General features: G+C 36.8%; 5 protein-coding genes across 9 annotated transcripts; 2 read left to right on the top strand and 3 right to left on the bottom strand.

Annotated features, from left to right (window-relative positions):
* LOC104758775 (telomere repeat-binding factor 4-like) lies at positions 161 to 2846 on the bottom strand. Its single transcript, XM_010481717.2, has 8 exons — positions 2511 to 2846; positions 2267 to 2400; positions 2099 to 2183; positions 1432 to 1515; positions 1092 to 1286; positions 899 to 982; positions 549 to 747; positions 161 to 458 (listed from the first exon to the last, which is right to left on the bottom strand). The coding sequence occupies exons 1-8, from the start codon at positions 2661 to 2663 to the stop codon at positions 427 to 429; spliced, it is 966 nt and encodes a 321-aa protein (XP_010480019.1). The 5' UTR covers positions 2664 to 2846; the 3' UTR covers positions 161 to 426.
* On the bottom strand, positions 3139 to 4679 carry LOC104758772 (DNA-directed RNA polymerases II, IV and V subunit 8B). 2 transcript variants are annotated; one of them, XM_010481715.2, is made up of 5 exons: positions 4588 to 4679; positions 4337 to 4415; positions 3938 to 4095; positions 3539 to 3630; positions 3139 to 3431 (listed from the first exon to the last, which is right to left on the bottom strand). In XM_010481715.2, the coding sequence occupies exons 2-5, from the start codon at positions 4413 to 4415 to the stop codon at positions 3320 to 3322; spliced, it is 441 nt and encodes a 146-aa protein (XP_010480017.1). In that variant the 5' UTR covers positions 4588 to 4679; the 3' UTR covers positions 3139 to 3319. The 2 variants fall into 2 exon arrangements, with proteins under 2 accessions (XP_010480017.1, XP_010480018.1); XM_010481716.2 differs by having other exon boundaries at positions 4545 to 4661.
* LOC104760029 (telomere repeat-binding factor 5-like) lies at positions 5064 to 6861 on the bottom strand. Its single transcript, XM_010482880.2, has 8 exons — positions 6818 to 6861; positions 6565 to 6708; positions 6368 to 6436; positions 6205 to 6270; positions 6007 to 6100; positions 5609 to 5692; positions 5186 to 5492; positions 5064 to 5104 (listed from the first exon to the last, which is right to left on the bottom strand). The coding sequence occupies exons 1-8, from the start codon at positions 6859 to 6861 to the stop codon at positions 5064 to 5066; spliced, it is 849 nt and encodes a 282-aa protein (XP_010481182.1).
* On the top strand, positions 7390 to 12754 carry LOC104760028 (dihydrolipoyllysine-residue acetyltransferase component 3 of pyruvate dehydrogenase complex, mitochondrial-like). 2 transcript variants are annotated; one of them, XM_019238646.1, is made up of 20 exons: positions 7390 to 7592; positions 7898 to 7988; positions 8123 to 8187; positions 8331 to 8413; positions 8511 to 8548; positions 8908 to 8963; positions 9046 to 9120; positions 9204 to 9296; positions 9449 to 9565; positions 10625 to 10747; positions 10838 to 10910; positions 11024 to 11124; positions 11215 to 11300; positions 11382 to 11457; positions 11536 to 11603; positions 11668 to 11734; positions 11818 to 11913; positions 11987 to 12089; positions 12181 to 12276; positions 12349 to 12754. In XM_019238646.1, the coding sequence occupies exons 1-20, from the start codon at positions 7551 to 7553 to the stop codon at positions 12417 to 12419; spliced, it is 1620 nt and encodes a 539-aa protein (XP_019094191.1). In that variant the 5' UTR covers positions 7390 to 7550; the 3' UTR covers positions 12420 to 12754. The 2 variants fall into 2 exon arrangements, with proteins under 2 accessions (XP_019094191.1, XP_019094192.1); XM_019238647.1 differs by lacking the exons at positions 10625 to 10747; positions 10838 to 10910; positions 11024 to 11124; ... (1 more) ...; positions 11382 to 11457; positions 11536 to 11603 and adding exons at positions 9779 to 9851; positions 9965 to 10065; positions 10156 to 10241; positions 10323 to 10398; positions 10477 to 10544 and having other exon boundaries at positions 7391 to 7592; positions 9449 to 9688.
* LOC104758771 (60S ribosomal protein L18a-like protein) lies at positions 17035 to 18638 on the top strand. Of its 3 annotated transcripts, none has more exons than XM_010481713.2 (5): positions 17035 to 17104; positions 17630 to 17704; positions 17797 to 17914; positions 18025 to 18142; positions 18247 to 18638. In XM_010481713.2, the coding sequence occupies exons 2-5, from the start codon at positions 17695 to 17697 to the stop codon at positions 18307 to 18309; spliced, it is 309 nt and encodes a 102-aa protein (XP_010480015.1). In that variant the 5' UTR covers positions 17035 to 17104; positions 17630 to 17694; the 3' UTR covers positions 18310 to 18638. The 3 variants fall into 3 exon arrangements, with proteins under 3 accessions (XP_010480015.1, XP_019094769.1, XP_010480016.1); XM_019239224.1 differs by lacking the exon at positions 17035 to 17104 and adding an exon at positions 17168 to 17192; XM_010481714.2 differs by lacking the exon at positions 17035 to 17104 and adding an exon at positions 17199 to 17384.

Raw genomic sequence — 19323 nt, 5'->3', positions numbered from 1 at the left:
ACACCAATGTCAAAAAGGATTGTGAATCGCAATTGCATACCAACACGTAAAAGAAAATATCAAATCACAAAATTGTTTTCAAGTAGAAATATGATTACACCATACCAACTTTTTTTCATTGGAAAATAATAGACCAAAATTTCTTTGTAAAAGCTTTATACTTTCCAGCACCTTTTGATTCTTTATGACGTAGCAAAGCATTCTCGAGACTCAATAGAGAATAGACGGACACATCACTTTCTAGAGAAAAAAATAATAATTTATATATCTATATAAATGCTAAACACTTTTTCTATGAACAAAACATTAGCTCCTCACTACAACTATCTACAAAAACACAACTGGACACACACTAAATTGGTTAGAAAGTAAAATGAAATCACTTATCTAAACTGAATCAAACCAGATACTATATGATCGCGTCTACTACCGTAGAACAACCTCTTCCCCAAGAGCACCTGCAAGAACCAAAAGCAAACGACTGTGATGATCATGATGATGATATGATGTCAATCGATGTGCCCGGTAGGTTTCTTGAGATTACATACATTGTTGGTGGATTTCTATGCATAACTGAAGCATCGTGTTGCTTTCTTCTACCAACTTGTGCATTCGTTTTTCTTCTTCCAATGCCTCTGCTGCTATCAACCTTTTGTTATCTGACTCTGCTAGTTTCATTGCTACAACTTCTGGTGCTATTTCCAACACTTTGCTTTCTAATTCTGAGATCTTGTAGCGATCTAGTACCTGCATTATGCAAGCTCTTCTGATTTTTATCTAATACTAGTAAATAGTAATAATCCAAACTTGACACTTACTGTGAACACATGTCTAATCTATCTTGTTGTAATAGATGATGATGCATCAATAAATAACTGTGCAGTTAATATAAAGATACCTTTTCCAGTTTGCCTCGAGAAACGAGAATTTTCAGGCACTCACTCAAAAACATCCTAAAGTCTTGTCGCTCCTCGTAACCGACCTGAAGTTGATCAACCGCAGAGAATTAACTTTCAACTGAGATCATATCTTTAGATGCTATGATACCGTAAATTGGATGAGCAACAAAAAGTACATAGAAGTAAGATTACGTCAAATTCTTGTGCCCACTGATTGATTCGTTCTGCAACTTTATTTGCTGCTGCATCTATCTCCTGTGTTTCTTTTAGTTTTGTTGATATCGCATACGTACTTGGTAGCTCTGGTGGGTTCGTGGAATCTTTTGGATGCAGGATGTGTGTTGGTTTATCAGCTTTCGAAGTGGAGATGTTGTAACGATTTCGTACCTGCATTTGTGAAGTACTTTTTGAGTTTATAAAACAATATAACACAAATTTATTATTACTTCATCTTGTCAAATAGATGTGGGGGTCTGGTGAAATGTAGACAGGCTTGTGACATCGCGCAGCAAGAAAAAACAAAACTAGTTACCTTTTTGAGTCTGTCTTGAGAAACAAGGATTCTTAGGCTGCTACTCAACAGTTTCTTAATGGTTTTTGGAACCTCATGTCGTTCCTGCAATTGATCAACCACAAAGATTAACGTCCATCTGAATTCAACGTAAATCATATTCTTGGTGTTATGATTGAACATAAATATGAGAGATATGCAAACTACTATTTCAAAGCTTGAACCAGGATACAATGGATTAAACTAGAGAAGAGAACGTAATGCAGCAGCATTGGTGAAGGCAAAGGATTCATGATTGGGGTCAAATGTTATGAGGAAACAAGACCCACACTTAGAACTTTTCCTGGGTCTGAAATTCTTGACCATTTCGTAAACCGAGCGCAACAAAGTGGTTCCAACAGGCCAGTTGGTAATGCTATTCAAATGGTATCAGAATGTTTGCAGTCATCATGGTTATGGTAGACTACTCACTACACATATATATCTACGACAACTGATTGTCAGATAAACTATCCTAAAAATCTGTACGTTCTATCCGTTGTGACCAATTACTGACTCACGTCAGACCATTATACACAATCTATCAACTCAGTTCAAGTGACTCTACCAAGAAATTGAGATAAACTGAGTAATGAATGTCAAACATAAACCATGAAAACAAAGACTTGAATAAAAATATCCTCTTCACCTCGATAAAGCTGAGAATCTCCTTGAGATCAGAACCATTCTCATCATTGATTGTCGATATAGCCTCAAAAACCATTGCAACGTACCTTGCAACAAGATAAAAAGAAGAAGGCGTCAGCAGAAATCAAAGAACATCCCAATTGAAAAGAATCTCCAAAAGTAAACAAACCTAGTATCATTGCTCATATCTGATGAACTACTTGGAGAAGGCTCGTTGCTAACAACAACAACACGAGAAGAAGAAGAGGAAACGATTGATTTCTCCATATTCCCCACACGATTTTTCATATTTCGCCATTTATCCTTTGGAATTTCACAACAAAACCAAACATTGAAGACCAAAATTACCATCCCTAATCTCAAAATCGATTTCCATGGATGATTTATTTTTGGGAATTTACTAATATACATACCTTGAGGTTAATGTTAGTGCGATCTAGAAGATGAGGCGCAAACTCTGGATCTTCTATGATATTCGCCCATTTTCCAGAACCGTGCTTGGCTATTCCGGCGACAAGCGCCTCCTCTTCCTCCGCCGTCCATTTATTTTTCCGATGTCCTAGCATCTCTAATCCCTTCGTCGCCTCTCTCTCTCTCTCTCTCTCAATCAAATACTCTTTCGCTACTGTTAACTCTAGCGACGTCTAAAACTAAGCGTATATACCGAACGAAACACACTCGTACGCTTCGTCGTCTTCTCCGTCAGTGCGTCACCGGAGAACAAGTCTGACACCTCCTAATTCCAGTATTCCCGCTTTTCTACTTCCTATTTTTTTATTCTTCAACTCGAAAATATAAAGCATTTAAAAGGCTTCATCATAAAGCTTTCAATGGGCCTCACCGACATAAAGGCCCATTATTAAAACCGAATCTTGATCTGCTCGGGATTTTGAGACTAATCTCGACCGTTCAAAATATACTCTCATGGTCTCAAAGTAAACGATCAGAATCTAAATTATGGCTATCTTCCATAGCTTTAGAGCTGTGTTTTCTCTATATGTTCTTGGTCTCAAGTGCTTATTTCCCATAGCTAAAGTTAAGAGCTACAAACACAATTTATGGGAGGAGTCAAATTGTGGAATAGGGTGTTAAAACGGTACTGAAGAACTTGCTTTTACACAAGAGTTGTTTCATGCAAAAAAAAAAATACAAGTTGAAGTAGCAAAAGTAAATTAGATCAAGCTCTCTGCTAATTCGGTTTCTAGATGATCACAATGGCATCTCACAGCTTCCTCATGAGTAGGAAGAGCCTCTGGTCGAGTTCAAAGTGAGAGATGTGAGCTGGATCTCCCTTAAGCAACATCAGGAGGCCGCCAAATGAAACATACAGCTCTCTGGAATTACACAATTTAAATAAAGAAACCAAAACACGATGGTTAGATCTGTAAGTTGAATTCGATCGATTTTGGTAAACACTGAATAGTAGGGTCTAGGGTCTTACGCTTGTGGAGTTTTGCCGTCACGCTCAGAGATCTTGTAAAGCTTCCCGTGCATGATGTATTCATACTTATCCGCAAGTGTTTTCTTTGCTCCCTATATCATACAGTATATCGAGATGAATGAAAACTCTACATAAGATTAATGATCAGATGTGTAAACAACATTCTTGGTTTTCAAATTTAGATTATCAAGATTCAAGTCACTAAAGGTTGTTAAAATTCCAAATGTTTACTCTTATTCCTAGATATACAGGCTTCTCGAATCAGCCAGCAGAGCTGTAATATCAACCATTAAGCATTCACAGTTATATCCTAACCAAATCTTAATACGGGTTCTTGCCAAGCAAACAAGAGACTAGAGAAAAACAGATCAAACAAACAAAAGGCAGTAGCTTTATTACCGGGGTAAAGTATCCGGTATCAGGGGTTCCATCGAGATTCAGCGTGGGAGCCATAGCAAGTGTGAACTTATCACCAACAGCCAGTGGATAAACCTCTGTGTTAACATCTAGATGCATAAACATTTCCAAGTTGTGGCTCGTAGCTTCAACGCGAGTAACTGTAACCAAACACAACAAACCCCCACGACACAAATCATTGTAGGTTTCAAAAAGAAAGCAACTCAATTTGAAGACTAAAGACTTTAAAGTTCAGATTTTTCCACAGTAACCCAATCACTCAGACCAAAACAGAAGACCAAAACAGAAAGGATAAAAGAAAGAACTCATTCACCAAAACAGAAACGAGACAGCTACTAAAAAAATCGTCGATTTGAGTGGCGAGGTTAAGAAAGTAAATACCCTTATCGAACTTTTTGCCATCAGGGTCAAGCTTATTGACCACGAAGATATCCTCGAACATAATGATATTGCTCGCCATCTGCATACACGGAAGAGGTCCAAACCCTAAATAAAATTTCAATTCCTTGACAGAAAAAAAAAAAAACACGATTCGAGCACCAAAGGAAACAACAGCTATATGAACAAGAAGCCGAAATCTGAAATCTACCTATAAGAAACCAATCGCAGAGAAACGTAAATATATTCCGAACCTGGAGTTTGAGAATTGAGGGAGAGATGAAAAAGCTTGAGAACAAAAAGGTAAAGACTTTACAAAAGAAAAAAATTGAGAGAGAGAGATAGAGAGAATTAAGGTCATTAAGTCCCTAAACCCCCCCACCCCACCATTATAATGGGCTTACAATGAGGCCCACTATTAAAATTGAGCTCTCATTACCGTATTTAAACTAATCTCGACCGTTAAAATTACTTGATCACACTTTCTATTTCTGTATTAGAAAAACTAAATTCAATTCTTGGGATTGGTATAATCTGTAAAATCTTCTCTATTAACAAAAGGTAAAAGATTAGTTTGTTGCCTTTACAACCAATAATAGCCTAAACCGAAGTAACAGAGAGTGATTAGTTTGTCAAATGAAATCAGACTCTTTTGTACTCAAAGCCAAAAAAAACTGTTAAAGAAGAAACCGTTCATCGAATACATCCACATTGAACCGGACCAGAAGATTCAATCTTTTTTCCGCAGGAAAACCTTTTGACCATTAGCACCTGCAAGGAACAAAGCAAAAGCTTAGTGATGATCATGATGATTGAAAATACATCGTCGGTTTAAGAGGTGAACGTTATTACATCGGTTAAGGATCTCTTCGGCTAGCTGCAGGTTTAGTTGGCTTTCAAACTTTAGCACCTGCTCGTGTTTATAGGCAAGGTCTTGTGCCTCTTTTGCTTGACGCTCCAACTGTTCTGCCTCTGCGACTTCTTTTACTGCTGCGTCTATCTGAGGATTCTCTTCTGGTGGTTTTGGTACGGAAGTAGCAGAAGTACTTGGGGAAGTAGTGTTTAGTGGCTTCGCGCTCGTCGCCTCTTCTGCATTCCTGGCTGGTGGTGGAGTCGGAATATCAAAATCAACAGGGCGGATCCTGTAGCGGTCTCCTACCTGCATTTGCAAGTTTTGTAATTTGATCAAACTAAAACTATAGATAGCTACAATCTTTGCATTAATTAGCTCCAATATATGGGTTTCTTGTTAAATAAACTTGACAAACTAGTTACCTTTTGTACTTGGCCTTCAGCAACTAGAGCTTCCAGCTGGGCTTCCAACTGCTCCCTAAAATCATCCACTACGTCGAACCTGTCCTGCAATTTATATATATTGACCACAAGAATAACTCTGAGAATTGAACCCAAACAGCTCTGAATAACAAATAACAATGGAGGACTCTACTCAGCAAATTTAAGACTCCTTTCTAAGGGTTTTTCAATGGTGTTACGCGTAATTGAAGTCTAATGTTCCAACTAAGAATCCTAATGTTCCATATATCTCTCTCTGTTGTAATCAGACTCACTTCATCAGAACCAACCAATATACACACAAGCTATACACTCATCATGAGTCATGACCATGAAACGCAGATCTTATATAGAGAAAGGGAGAAAGAGATTCTACTAACCTCGATAAAATTGTAAATATCATCGAAATCAAGACCAGTTCCATCTTCATAGATTGTTTCTAAAGCCTTAAAAATCAATTCATCACTGGTTAACCTGAAACAAAAAGAGTATGTATATAAGAAGGGAACAAATCTGTCAAAAAAACATAAGAACCAGGAATTAAAGATCGGTGTTAAAAGAATCAAAAGGTCACAAACCCTGAGGGACCTCTTTCATCTTCTGAGCTACCTCCAGAACTTAAACTGCGCCTTTCAAGCTGTTGGCTGAAAAAAAAAAAAAGAGAGAGAGATACAAATCTTTCAAAAGAACTAAACTAGAGAAAAGCTAAAGATCAATTTTTCAAAGACAAAGATCACAAACGCATAGGGAATGTACGCTTCTGCTGAAGGATCTGAAGATGTTAAGGGAGCTGAAGAAGAAGGTTCGCCACTGAAACCAAAAAAAAAAAAGAGATAGAAATTGGCATTACTAGTTGAAGCAAAGGTTTTAAACATCCATCGATCTATCTCCAAGGTTGCTTTTAAAGAATCCAAAAAATTAAAAAAAGTATCACTAACCGTGAGGGAACGTTCGATGCTGGTAAAGGATCTGAGGTAACGGTCGAGTCTGATGAAGGATCTGAAGGTACAACAGAGGGAACGTTCGATTCTGATGAAGGATCTGAAGAAGAATCCTTGGCCGTTGAAGAAGAAGTTTCGTATCTGGGAAAAAAAAAAAAAAAAAAAGAGAAAGAAATTGAAAGTATTAGTTGAAGCAGAGCTTTAAGCATCGATCAATCTTTTTGTATTTCCCATAAATGAGATTACGAACCCAGACGGAGCGTTCTTATCTGATGAACTATCGTCAGAATCCATGGCTACTGACGAACGCTCGACGCTGAAGGAAAAAAAAAGAAACAAAGAAACAAAAGATCAAGCAATTGAACTTGAAGCAGAGATTTTAAGCATCGATCTCTTTCGATTGAATCAAAATGCGAAAAAGAGAAAGAATTGGATCATTCTTGTATGTAATGTACCTGAGTTTCAGAAAAACCCAGTGGCAGTCGTCTCGTCTCGTTGGAGAAGAAGATGTAACTAACTCTGTTTCCCGCTTTTCTTCTTTTTTTTTTTTTTTTTCTTTTTTCTTTTCAGTTTCCAACTGCAAAAAAATTGTGTAAAATAATATATATAGCAATCTAATTGGGCCATTAATGGGCCTAGTTCGTTCAGGCCTGTAATCAATAAAGTCAACTTTAATAACGACCGTACGATTAAGCTGCGATGATTAAAGCCAGTCACTGGTTCGGATCACATATTCTCTCTCGAACCGCTGTCTTTTGGTAAATCAGAAAGCTGAGAGAAACCAAAACAAAACAAAAATAAATTGAAAATTAAAATCAAAATTCAATAAACAACAAACAACAACAACAACAAAATAAAACCCTAACAGTCCAAACAAAAAAGTTTCTTCTTCCTTCCTTTGCTTAGAGCCCCAAAACACAGGGAGAGAAAGAGAGGTGAGAAACGAGGATCGGATCGGCTGAAGCAGTTCCGATTACATATCAATGGCTTCGTATGCGTCACGTATCATCAATCATTCCAAGAAGGTAATTGTTTCTCGATTTCGTTTTCTCTGATCATTTGGCATTATTATTATGTTCTTCACCGATCGTGGTATTCGAATTTGGGTTTCTGATTTCGGTATTCAATTGGTTCTGCTGTTTTGGACATTATCTGAGATTCTTACTTTCCAAGTTACAAGCAATGTGCTGAATTAGCTATAGATTGAGAGCTTTATGATGATCAGCCTGCCATCATTTGTGATTTTAAATTGGGGTTAGCTAGCTTCTGCGAGATGATTGAGATCTGTAACGACGCCACTTGTTTTTTTTGTTTTTTTTTGTTTTAACAGTTGAAGGATGTTTCGACTTTACTGCGCCGGGAACATGCTTCAACAGTTCGCTATTTCTCTAACACTAATCGAGCTCCTCTGAACAGAGAAGGTAACTTTTGATCCTCTTTGAGATAGAAGTTTATCCAATTGTACTTTTGTATGGTTCTATGGTTAGTATCCTGTGAGACTCTCTGCTTGTTGCTTCAGCTTCTTTTTTTTTTTTTTTTATGGTATGGTCTTCAGATACTGTCAATGTCCGTCTTGGTTATTCCCCAATGGAGAGGATTTTCAAATGTAGCACCAGCACTGTAAGTTCGTTGCACTTCTCTGTAGCTGTTGTTGCAGACTGCAACTTGCAGTGTCTCTTCTTATTAAATCATGTTAATAGTTAGCATTAGCGGAAACCTTAAGAGGTTTATGTGGCCTGGATGGCGTTGATTTTATTGTGTAGGTACCAGTGTCCAGTTTTTCAAATGCGAGAACAAATCTAAGCAGTGCAATGGGAAGGCCAATGTTTGGAAAAGATTTTTCATGGTTCAGTCTCATTCTCTTACTCTATGTGGCCGTAGCTGCCTGCTTGTATAGATTCTTTTTATTCCTAACTAGAAGCTTATTTTTTTCTGCATACCAGTTCGATGCAATCAGCTAGAGGATTTTCATCGGGTTCAGGTAGTCAGCTTTTTCTCCTAGACCTTTAAATTTGTTTTATGAGCTTTTCTTCACTTTACTCTTGTAGCTTCCACCTTGCTCTTACATACATATTCATCGATTAGCTAAGGAGAATCTGTTTCACATTGCCATTCATCTGGCTTTACTTGCGAAATATCAGATTTAATATCTTTCCTAGAAAAAGGTCATTTCTCGGATATGCTAATTCTGTATCTGGATCACGGGTTAAGGGCTTTATTGCAAAATTCCTGATAAGACAATTGCATTGTGCTTAAAAAATTGCGTAACTTGAAAAATGCTAAATGGTATGAGCTTTACATTGGTTCACTTTACCTAGAATTCCTGGAAATGTGTTTCAGATCTGCCTCCTCATCAAGAGATCGGGATGCCTTCTCTCTCGCCAACAATGACTGAGGTATGGACCTTTGTTTACCTCTTGATCAAAACTTTTTTTCATTTATCTTTACGTTCTAATAAGCTGTTTTCCTAATTTCCAGGGTAACATTGCCAGGTGGCTGACAAAAGAAGGTGATAAAGTTGCTCCTGGGGAAGTACTCTGTGAAGTTGAAACTGTAACGTCAATCTAGATTGATTTCCTCTCCGTATTTTTATGTTCATGTTTTGGAAATTATTCTAACCAGGTTATCTTCTGTAGGACAAAGCAACCGTCGAAATGGAATGCATGGAAGAGGGCTATCTCGCCAAGATTGTAAAGGAGCAGGGTTCAAAAGAAATTCAAGTCGGCGAGGTATGAAAATTGTCTGGTTTCTGTAGTAGAGTTATGTATTATCATGGTTTCTCATGGGACTCGGGGTATTGGTTTTAGGATCCACAGTCCATTTGTGGAAATGTTCAATGGAATTATTTGGATCATGTCAAATTTCTTTTGCCTTCATGTAGGTGATTGCTATTACAGTTGAAGATGAAGAGGACATTGGAAAGTTCAAAGATTACACCCCATCATCTACTGCTGATGCCGCTCCTACTAAAGCAGAACCAACTCCTACCCCACCAAAGGAAGAGAAGGTTGAACAGCCATCAACGCCTCCTGAACCGAAGGCTTCCAAGCCTAGCGCACCTCCCACAGGAGAACGTGTTTTTGCTAGTCCTCTTGCAAGAAAGTTGGCTGAAGATAATAATGTCAGTATCACATTGTTCTAGGAATTCTTTTTTTTTTCCCTAATCTTCCTGCTTATTTTTTCTTTTCCTTTACTTAAAAAAAAAAATCAGGTGCCTCTTTCAAACATTAAAGGCACAGGTCCTGAAGGACGGATAGTGAAGGCAGATATCGATGAATACTTAGGTATCAGTCACTCCTTGACTCTTCGTTTCCTTTCTTTTTCTTTCAGACCTTTCTTGCCTCTGTTTACAGTATATCACTCATCCTTGTGTCCTCTACATCTGCCAATGGTGCAGTTTCAGGTGGTAAAGGAGCTACTGCGAAGCCATCTAAATCTACTGATTCTAAGGTCCCAGCTTTGGACTATGTTGACATCCCTCATTCTCAGATACGAAAGGTATGACCTATATAACCCTTGCAGCCTTGTTAACTCAATTTCAATATGTTCAAGGATTCTGAAACCTCTTTAACTTTATAACTATGACAGGTCACAGCCTCACGTTTGGCATTTTCAAAGCAAACTATCCCTCACTATTACTTGACCGTAGATACATGTGTTGACAAACTTATGGGGTAAGTATAAAGTTTTGAATGATTTATTTTTGACTCGCTGTCAATGGGTAAGCTAGACAAAGCGTATTTTTGTGTCTGCAGTTTGAGGAGTCAACTTAATTCATTCCAAGAAGCTTCTGGTGGGAAACGGATATCTATCAATGATCTTGTTGTTAAGGTACATCTTACTTGTGTATACTTTACATGCAAGCCAACAGATCTTTAAATATATCCTACCCGTCGTCATGATTTTTAGGCTGCTGCATTAGCTCTCAGGAAAGTTCCTCAGTGCAATAGTTCATGGACTGATGATTACATCCGCCAGTAAGTACATCGACAGCCTTTTAAATATGAANGCTGATGCCGCTCCTACTAAAGCAGAACCAACTCCTACCCCACCAAAGGAAGAGAAGGTTGAACAGCCATCAACGCCTCCTGAACCGAAGGCTTCCAAGCCTAGCGCACCTCCCACAGGAGAACGTGTTTTTGCTAGTCCTCTTGCAAGAAAGTTGGCTGAAGATAATAATGTCAGTATCACATTGTTCTAGGAATTCTTTTTTTTTTCCCTAATCTTCCTGCTTATTTTTTCTTTTCCTTTACTTAAAAAAAAAAATCAGGTGCCTCTTTCAAACATTAAAGGCACAGGTCCTGAAGGACGGATAGTGAAGGCAGATATCGATGAATACTTAGGTATCAGTCACTCCTTGACTCTTCGTTTCCTTTCTTTTTCTTTCAGACCTTTCTTGCCTCTGTTTACAGTATATCACTCATCCTTGTGTCCTCTACATCTGCCAATGGTGCAGTTTCAGGTGGTAAAGGAGCTACTGCGAAGCCATCTAAATCTACTGATTCTAAGGTCCCAGCTTTGGACTATGTTGACATCCCTCATTCTCAGATACGAAAGGTATGACCTATATAACCCTTGCAGCCTTGTTAACTCAATTTCAATATGTTCAAGGATTCTGAAACCTCTTTAACTTTATAACTATGACAGGTCACAGCCTCACGTTTGGCATTTTCAAAGCAAACTATCCCTCACTATTACTTGACCGTAGATACATGTGTTGACAAACTTATGGGGTAAGTATAAAGTTTTGAATGATTTATTTTTGACTCGCTGTCAATGGGTAAGCTAGACAAAGCGTATTTTTGTGTCTGCAGTTTGAGGAGTCAACTTAATTCATTCCAAGAAGCTTCTGGTGGGAAACGGATATCTATCAATGATCTTGTTGTTAAGGTACATCTTACTTGTGTATACTTTACATGCAAGCCAACAGATCTTTAAATATATCCTACCCGTCGTCATGATTTTTAGGCTGCTGCATTAGCTCTCAGGAAAGTTCCTCAGTGCAATAGTTCATGGACTGATGATTACATCCGCCAGTAAGTACATCGACAGCCTTTTAAATATGAATGGGGTAGCAAACATCTTAACCTTTCTCTATAGGTTTAAAAATGTGAACATCAACGTCGCAGTGCAGACAGAGAACGGGCTCTATGTCCCTGTTGTGAAGGTGTGTGCAAAATAATGTTTAACGCTTCGCTGTAGCACAAACTTCATATTTCTGAACTAAATATTTCAATTTCTTGACTCCAGGACGCAGACAAGAAGGGCCTGTCCACAATTGGAGAAGAAGTTCGGTTATTGGCTCAAAAAGCAAGAGAGAACAGCTTAAAGCCAGAAGATTATGAGGTGAGAGAATTTTATTAGCTTAACTCACCAGTCATATCTTTCAATAAACTGGCTAATAATCTCGTTTTCTCAGGGAGGAACATTTACGGTTTCTAACTTGGGAGGACCGTTTGGCATCAAGCAATTCTGTGCAGTCGTTAATCCACCACAAGCCGCAATTCTAGCAATTGGATCCGGTATGCTCTTCTCTCTCTCACACTGCAGAACAGAGTTTTTTACTACCTTACCAAAGATCCAATAACCGATTCATTCTTAAAAAAAAAACAGCTGAAAAGAGAGTTGTCCCTGGTAACGGTCCAGATCAGTTCAACTTTTCTGCTTACATGCCTGTTACACTGAGCTGTGACCATCGCGTAGTAGACGGTAATCTGGTTCTTTTGTCATCATTGATTCATTCATCATCATTGTATAAATCTAATCTTCTTCTTTCTGCAGGTGCCATTGGAGCAGAATGGTTGAAAGCATTTAAGGGATACATTGAGAACCCTGAATCCATGTTGCTTTAAAAGAGAACCACACAATGGACAAATCACATCAAAGCTCGTAAGGGTCTCTGATCTCGCATTTTCTCTGGTTTACTCTGTACCAATTAGGTTTCTTTGTTTCCATACGTTGAAAATCTCAGGTTCTTTCGAGTTTTTTAAATGCGTTAAAAAGATTTTTTTGTTTCTCCGAATAAAAAATATGGGTGGGAATCAGCATTTCTACTGTAAACTGGATTTGGGGATATTCTTTGCTGGTTCTGGTTGTTGTTGATGGAGGGTGGTAAAAAGAAAACCCATTAATTTATTTTGTTAATCCTTTTGTGAACTAACCCCATATGGGATGGGTTTTGTAACCATACAAGTAGATTGTTTTGAGTGAGTGAGTGAGTGAGCTTCGTAGTCTCTATTTAAAAATAATAGTAGTAAACTTCTAAAACAACGTTGAATCGAAAAAGCTTCGATTGAGCAAAAGAGTCCATTGAATCCAATAATACAGTGTCGTTGTTGACAAAAAGGAACTGTTGTATTCAAAGCCACTGGATTTATCCATCTTCGACAGATACAAATTAACTTGCGATTTGCTTCAATACAGTAATGTTGCGATTTGCTAACATGTTGCTTGTCGTTTATCTAAGTTTTGCTTTATCATAATTGCAAAAAAACAAATCCCAAAATTTTCAGCTGAAACCAAAGTAGAGAGGGTTATCCGTAACATCGGGGTTAACATTAAAGAAAATGGAAATTTGAGGGTTTAAGATAAATCTACTAATATTTAAATTGTTATTTGTTCTAATTTATTAAATCAATAATGTTCCACACATTTGTCTTGATTTTAGTTTAGTATTTATCATGTTCATATCTTTTTCTTTTTTTCACTAGAAAGATTATATTGATAACGAAAATTCGGAAAGATTACAAATCACAAGATAAAAAACAATAATAAAATTCCAGAGACACAAATCATGTTCATATCTTCAATTTCTTCTTTTTCAAAAAATTGTGAGTTTTTAAATTTATATTGCCTTTTTGCCTTTATATATTAAAAATTTCAGCCATTATTATATACTAGGATAGTACACGCGCTATGCCGCAGGGCTGATTTTTATTGGTTTTTTATTATTATTTTGTTGTGTTTTTTTGTTAATTTTTTTTTATTTGGTTGTGTAGTATTTTTTGTTATACTATTTTGTTTTGTGGTTATTTTTGTGTTTTGTTTTTGTAGGATTTTTTTGTATTTTGTTGGTCATTTTGTTTTTTTTTTAATTTATTTATTGATATTTACTGTTTTTATTTGTTTTGGTTTTTTTTACGCCGCAGGTATTTTTTATTTTTGTTATTTCATACAAATACAATTTATAAACTTGTAATTGATCTCTGTATTACATGAAACTTTATGGTTGATTATATGGTCGCTTTTATCGGCACAGCCAATTAAAGCTAAATATCTTCTAAAATCAACTCATATAAATAGTTTATCACTTTCACAACCGTTCAATATTTGTTACTAAATTAAATTTTTCATTATGCAAACATCGACTACATAAAATTTGGTTACTATGATATCTCTACTATGAAAATAGAACTAACACATGCCAATTATGAAGTTATTTATATCTTATTTTATACCTCACCAAATTAATTACATTCCATTTAATCGATATTTCTTATTTTTTTACCAAAAAAACAAAAACCTATATATCATACTTATGCATTGATTACCTTATATATATATTTTGAAAACTACCTTATGCTTTTTTTTTCTTCTAAACTATAATTTTTTTCTTTCTTTTTGTGATAATTTTTTTTTTCTTTTGTCAACCATTGGGCCACAAGAGGTTGGCCCATTAGCCTAATCCCTACATTCGTAGGGAGCGAAACTCGATCCCGGGTGTGATGGTGTCTTGTGCATTAAGGACTTACCTTTGGCCACTGCACTAAGATAATTTTTTAAACTCACTTTCTACTGTTGTAAAAAGACAAGTTCTGTCCGTCTTCACTTCAAAATAAAAGTACATATTTAATTAAAAGTGTATATTATAAATTGATTTTCATGATTTAGATTACCATTTCAATTAAAAAAACATTTAGAAGGAAAAAGACATTAGGGTAGTTTTGAAAAAAAATAATATTGTAGATAGTCTATTAAAAAAATCTCCTTGGACCAAAATGGTTGTCTAGAGTTTTAATAACTCATATACATTGTATAATATTGTTAGAATGATTTTTGTGGTTCTTACAGAACTTTTCGGAGTCGAAGTTCGGGTTCTTGGTCCTCGGTGCAGAATCAACCGCGAAGGCGTGAAGACCAGACTCGAATGGTTCCTTCCAGAAGGTCTTTTTGGAAGGAATGAACGGTGCCTTTGCCGACTTATGGATTTTGGCCATAGCTGCTCGCTCTTCTTTGGCTCGGACAAAATTAATTGACCTGTGGAGCGCGTCATTGAGCGATGGTGGTTGTCGGACGGTGAGCTCTTCTTGGAATTTCGAAGTATACCATAGGCCATGCCGGAGGGCCGTTAGGGCGACCTCGACGTTCAAGGCTATCCTGGCCTTGGTTGACTTGAAGAGAGTGATTTACTCGCGGAGCGGTTCATCTTTTCCTTGGACTAGAAGTCAAAGGTCTGATTCGGTCACCTTTGCTTGGAAGAAGACCGAATATTGTTTCAGGAATGCAGAGGCGAGCTGGTCGAAACTATCAATGGAATTAGATTCGAAAGAAGCGAACCATTCTAACGCCGGTCCCACTAGATTCTCGGCGAAGTAGCGGCAGTAACCGGCCTCACACTCATCATCAGTGAGGTAAGCTTTGGTTATTGCAAGTCTGAAAGCTCGGAGGTGTGCTCCGGGATCCGACGCACCCGCGTATTCGGGTAGACAAAGCTTGCCCACATCACGAAGGCGACCTTTCGCGATTCGGTCTGTGAACGGGGTGCGTCTTGTTTCAGCGATCACACGATCGATATCCGGAGCTGCGCTCGTGGCTAGGTGCACTTTGGGGCGGATTTGAGTCATCTCGGCGTTTGCTTTATTCATGTATACGGTGAGGAAATGTGTGCTGACTGCATCGTTCCTCGGAGGTCCGGGAAGACCGAGATCTCCAATCGATGTCATCCGTGGTGCCCCGCTTCTGAACTCTTCGGTCAAAACCGTATTCAGTCTCGCCGAGGAGTTCTCAGGAGCACCTGGAGTACTGATGACCTGTTCGGCTGATCCGACATATCCGGTTGAGGGGTGCTCGTCAGGTCGTGAGCTCTTATTGCCGTTTAGGGTTGACGAGCTTGGAGCTCCGTTGCTCCCCGAGGGTGCGAACACGGGCAACATTCTGATCCCTTGCCGGGTTGGCGTGGGCTCCTTAGTGGGCTTATCGGTTGGGCCCTTAATCAGCGAAACCCAACACCAACAATACTGAAATTTTATATTATTGTGTCATGACAAAAAAATGAAAACAGTTCAAATAGACAAATATATCTAAATTTTAAAAGAGACAAATATTCGAATAAACACAACTCTACAATGAACAGTTGCAACTTTACAAAAAAAAAAAATCGTTACAATGAACAATCGCATTTTTTGTAAAACACACAATTTAATTTTTCTACAGATTTTTTAAAAAAATATCCAAAAAGTGGTTGAAAAAACACAATTTTTAGTGGCATTTATTCGGATTGTTATTATATATAGATATTAGATGTTTATATTTAAAATTAACTAAAAGTTGTAAATTAGATTCATCATTCCAAAAATAATTTGTTAAATTAAGAATTGGAAGAGTTTATTTCCTTTTAAAAGAATGAATGCTAGAGAATGATTTAGAAATCTGTAAAAACTGTTGATATTAAAATTTTATATTATTTTGTGTAATGGCAAAAAAAAATGAAAACAGTTCAAACAGATAGATTTCAAAAGATACGAATATTCGAATAAACACAACTCTACAATGAACAGTTGCAATTTACAAAAAAAATCGTTACAATGAACAATCGCAATTTTTTGTAAAACATACAATTTAATTTTTTCACATATTTTTTTAAAAAAAAATATATTCAAAAGGTACGATTGAAAAAATACATCTTTTGGTGGCATTTATTCAGATTGAGTTTAAATATATTGAAATGTCAAATCCAAAAACTCACTATGTAATCCATCTAAATCTTGGAAAAATACTCTAGGTATTTCATTAAACTTTTATATTTAAAAGGAACTAAAAATATAAATTAGATTCATCATTCCAAAAATATTTTGTTAAATCAAAAATTAGAGGAATTTTTTGACTTTTAAAAGAATGAATGTTATAAAATAATTTAGAAAAATGTATAAATTGTTGAAATTTAAATTTTAATTGATTTTGTGTCAAGGCAAAAAAATGAAAACAGATCAAACGGACAAATATATAGATTTCAAAAGATACGAATGTTCCAATCAACACAACTTTACAGTGAACAGTTATAATTTTTTATAAATAATTGTTCTAATGATCTATCACAACTTTTCAGAAAATATCCAAAAAGTACGATTGAAAAAACACAATTGTTGGTCGCATTTATTCGGATTGTTATTATTATATAGATTAAAAAAATCTCCAGTGAACTTCGAAAAATAAATAAAATAAATATAACAAAGCTGAGAAGAACTTTAAATAAAAAAAAACGTTTGGCAACGAAAGCAAGAATCTCTGTTGCCGTCGGTCACGGTCGCGAATCTCTCAGGCAATCTCTCTTTCTCCTTTTATCTCTCTATCTCTATCTTTCTGTCAATCTCGTTTCAACAACTTTTTCTTTATTTTTGCATTGCCTGGTGATTTTTCTCTTTCCCTCGTTTAATTTTCACTAAGAAAAATTCGTCCTTTTTTTTTTTCTCTGAGGATCAATAGGGTTTTGATTGTTCTTTGATTGCTTTCATTCTCGAATCTCCTCAGAGTTCCTAGGGTTTATGTTTAATCCCTTCTCCTTTGTTGTATTAGATCATCATAATTTTGAATCATATCAGGTAATGCAGATTTTTCGGAGATTTCTCCTGGATATATTTCCTTCTTGTTTTTTTTTGGTAAAATATTTTCTTCTTGTTGTTAGTCAGTAATGATCCTCAAGATTTGAATTTGAAAATCCTCTGATTTAACATTGGATTTCTTGCTTTTGAAATCTGTGGATAAAAAATCTCAGCTTTGTCTTTCTTATATCAAAAAGTTTCTGCCTTTCATTTGTATCTGAGACAAGTTGGTGATTGATGTTCAGGTTACTTGGAGTTAGAGGAGTTTAGAATCGGCCTTACAAAGTTATACCATTGCACTTCTTTCGCCATGAATGCCAGTAAAATTCTCAATCTTTTGTCTCTTCTTGTGTTTTAGTTTTATGATTCTTGTGACTCTTACTGTTGAGTTCCCTGTGAATATGTTAAGCAGATTTAGAGGAACAAAAGAAAGGAAAGTATGTTCTAATTCGTGATGGTGAGGACTCTGAGTTAGGAGGACTCTTCTATAAGCCCCTCCCTTGCTTCGGTTGTGGAATCGGATGGTTCTCGTGAGTTATCAAACACCTCTCACTCAACTCTTTTTGGATAACATTGTGCCTTTTTGAAGATAATGTCTTGCTGAAGCCAGATTCTTTTTTTAACCTGTTTTTATGTTAAGGTTTCTTCTTGGATTTTTCTTCCCAATTGCTTGGTACGTTGCAACATTTCTATATTTTATCAACTATTACCGTAGAGATCCACGGGAAAGATCTGGTCTTGCTGCCTCTGCTATAGCTGTAAGTTTAGCTGATCCAGTTGCATTCTCCTCAAGATTTTCTTAAAACTGACATAAACGCAACTCAGCTGTAAAAGAGGATTTACCAACTTATCTATAATGCAGGCTTTGATATTCTCTGTTGGACTTGTGATCACCGTGCTTGTGCTCGTTTTCTCCGGTCGGTAGAGTCTCTTGTTTACAGTTTGCATATTCTTTCTGAAAGGGAAACAACTTCAAGTCTGTTTCCACAACAAGTAAAACATTTCTATTTGACGGTTTTGAAGAGAAGATACTGCTAGTCCTGTTAGAATCATCAAAATTCGGTTTGCTTTGTACATAAGTGTATAGTTTTTTTATACAATGGAAATGAGATATTTAAATCCTTCTGGAGATCTATCTTGTTTCACGCTTGTATGTTATTCACATTGGAACCTTTAACCCAGACAAGAATCATCATAGCCAAGGTTATGTCTGGTTCTTATCTTCCTTCTTCAAAGTCTCTTCTTTCTTTCTTTCTTCTTATTGAACCTCATCAAGAAACAGAGAAAAGAATGGAATAAAGGAAGAAGCATTGACTATTAGGATTTGTATTGCCTCCCATACGTCTTAGTGTTGTTTATATCACCATCTCACTATCTTGGAACACAGCATCCAAAAATTGCAGACCAAGATAATAGTGCAAACCAAACCATTTGGTGAATCAGATTAAATCTTGGAAAGAACAAACACATGAGATTTCAGAAACAATTTTACATGAGAGAGTTAAAAACAATTGCACTTTTTTTTTTTTGGTCCTCCTAATACATTCTCCTTTCTAATCATCACTCTAATAGATGACCTCAAAATGAACAACGAAAGAGTTAAAACATCAATCCAGAATTTAGTTAGAATCTCTCAATTAGTGTCTTTCAAGTTGAGAAGCTGATTTCTTTTGTATAACAAGAAGACAACAACAAAGACCTGCAACATTGCAACTAACCCAACAAAGACTAGTCCCACAGTCTTCCCTTTGTTTAATCCACCTCTCTTTGGTTTCTCCGGAGGCCGAGGGGGAGGCGGAAACCGCCGTGAATGATTCTTTGGAGGAGGGGGTTGCGACCTCGGTGGTGGAGAAGACACAGGCTCCGTGACTGGAGGAGGCGGTGGAGAAACGGTCACATTGACAAATGGCGATGGAGGAGGAGGAGATGGTGATGGGGG

This window comes from Camelina sativa, chromosome 17 (genome assembly GCF_000633955.1).
Source record: "Camelina sativa cultivar DH55 chromosome 17, Cs, whole genome shotgun sequence".
Lineage (NCBI taxonomy): Eukaryota > Viridiplantae > Streptophyta > Magnoliopsida > Brassicales > Brassicaceae > Camelina > Camelina sativa.
Note: the sequence above shows the minus strand (reverse complement) of the source record. Positions and strands in the feature narration are given on the sequence as shown.

What these genes read in the sequence shown, in the direction of transcription:
- LOC104758775 (XM_010481717.2), bottom strand. Translation starts at nt 2,663, where the DNA reads ATGCTAGGACATCGGAAAAATAAATGGACGGCGGAGGAAGAGGAGGCG. An exon ending in GCACTAACATTAACCTCAAG is followed by an intron (nt 2,401 to 2,510) that starts GTATGTATATTA and finishes GAAATTCCAAAG; the next exon opens with GATAAATGGCGAAATATGAA. An exon ending in CTCGAGGCAAACTGGAAAAG is followed by an intron (nt 748 to 898) that starts GTATCTTTATAT and finishes TGCATAATGCAG; the next exon opens with GTACTAGATCGCTACAAGAT.
- LOC104758772 (XM_010481715.2), bottom strand. Translation starts at nt 4,415, where the DNA reads ATGGCGAGCAATATCATTATGTTCGAGGATATCTTCGTGGTCAATAAG. An exon ending in TGGCAAAAAGTTCGATAAGG is followed by an intron (nt 4,096 to 4,336) that starts GTATTTACTTTC and finishes GTTTGGTTACAG; the next exon opens with TTACTCGCGTTGAAGCTACG. An exon ending in GACGGCAAAACTCCACAAGC is followed by an intron (nt 3,432 to 3,538) that starts GTAAGACCCTAG and finishes GTGTAATTCCAG; the next exon opens with AGAGCTGTATGTTTCATTTG.
- LOC104760029 (XM_010482880.2), bottom strand. Translation starts at nt 6,861, where the DNA reads ATGGATTCTGACGATAGTTCATCAGATAAGAACGCTCCGTCTGG. An exon ending in GATAAGAACGCTCCGTCTGG is followed by an intron (nt 6,709 to 6,817) that starts GTTCGTAATCTC and finishes TTTTTTTCCCAG; the next exon opens with ATACGAAACTTCTTCTTCAA. An exon ending in GCATCGAACGTTCCCTCACG is followed by an intron (nt 6,437 to 6,564) that starts GTTAGTGATACT and finishes TTTTGGTTTCAG; the next exon opens with TGGCGAACCTTCTTCTTCAG.
- LOC104760028 (XM_019238646.1), top strand. Translation starts at nt 7,551, where the DNA reads ATGGCTTCGTATGCGTCACGTATCATCAATCATTCCAAGAAG. An exon ending in AGATATCGATGAATACTTAG is followed by an intron (nt 10,911 to 11,023) that starts GTATCAGTCACT and finishes CCAATGGTGCAG; the next exon opens with TTTCAGGTGGTAAAGGAGCT. An exon ending in ACTGATGATTACATCCGCCA is followed by an intron (nt 11,604 to 11,667) that starts GTAAGTACATCG and finishes CTTTCTCTATAG; the next exon opens with GTTTAAAAATGTGAACATCA.
- LOC104758771 (XM_010481713.2), top strand. An exon ending in TGTGGAATCGGATGGTTCTC is followed by an intron (nt 17,915 to 18,024) that starts GTGAGTTATCAA and finishes TTTTATGTTAAG; the next exon opens with GTTTCTTCTTGGATTTTTCT. An exon ending in TTGCTGCCTCTGCTATAGCT is followed by an intron (nt 18,143 to 18,246) that starts GTAAGTTTAGCT and finishes TCTATAATGCAG; the next exon opens with GCTTTGATATTCTCTGTTGG.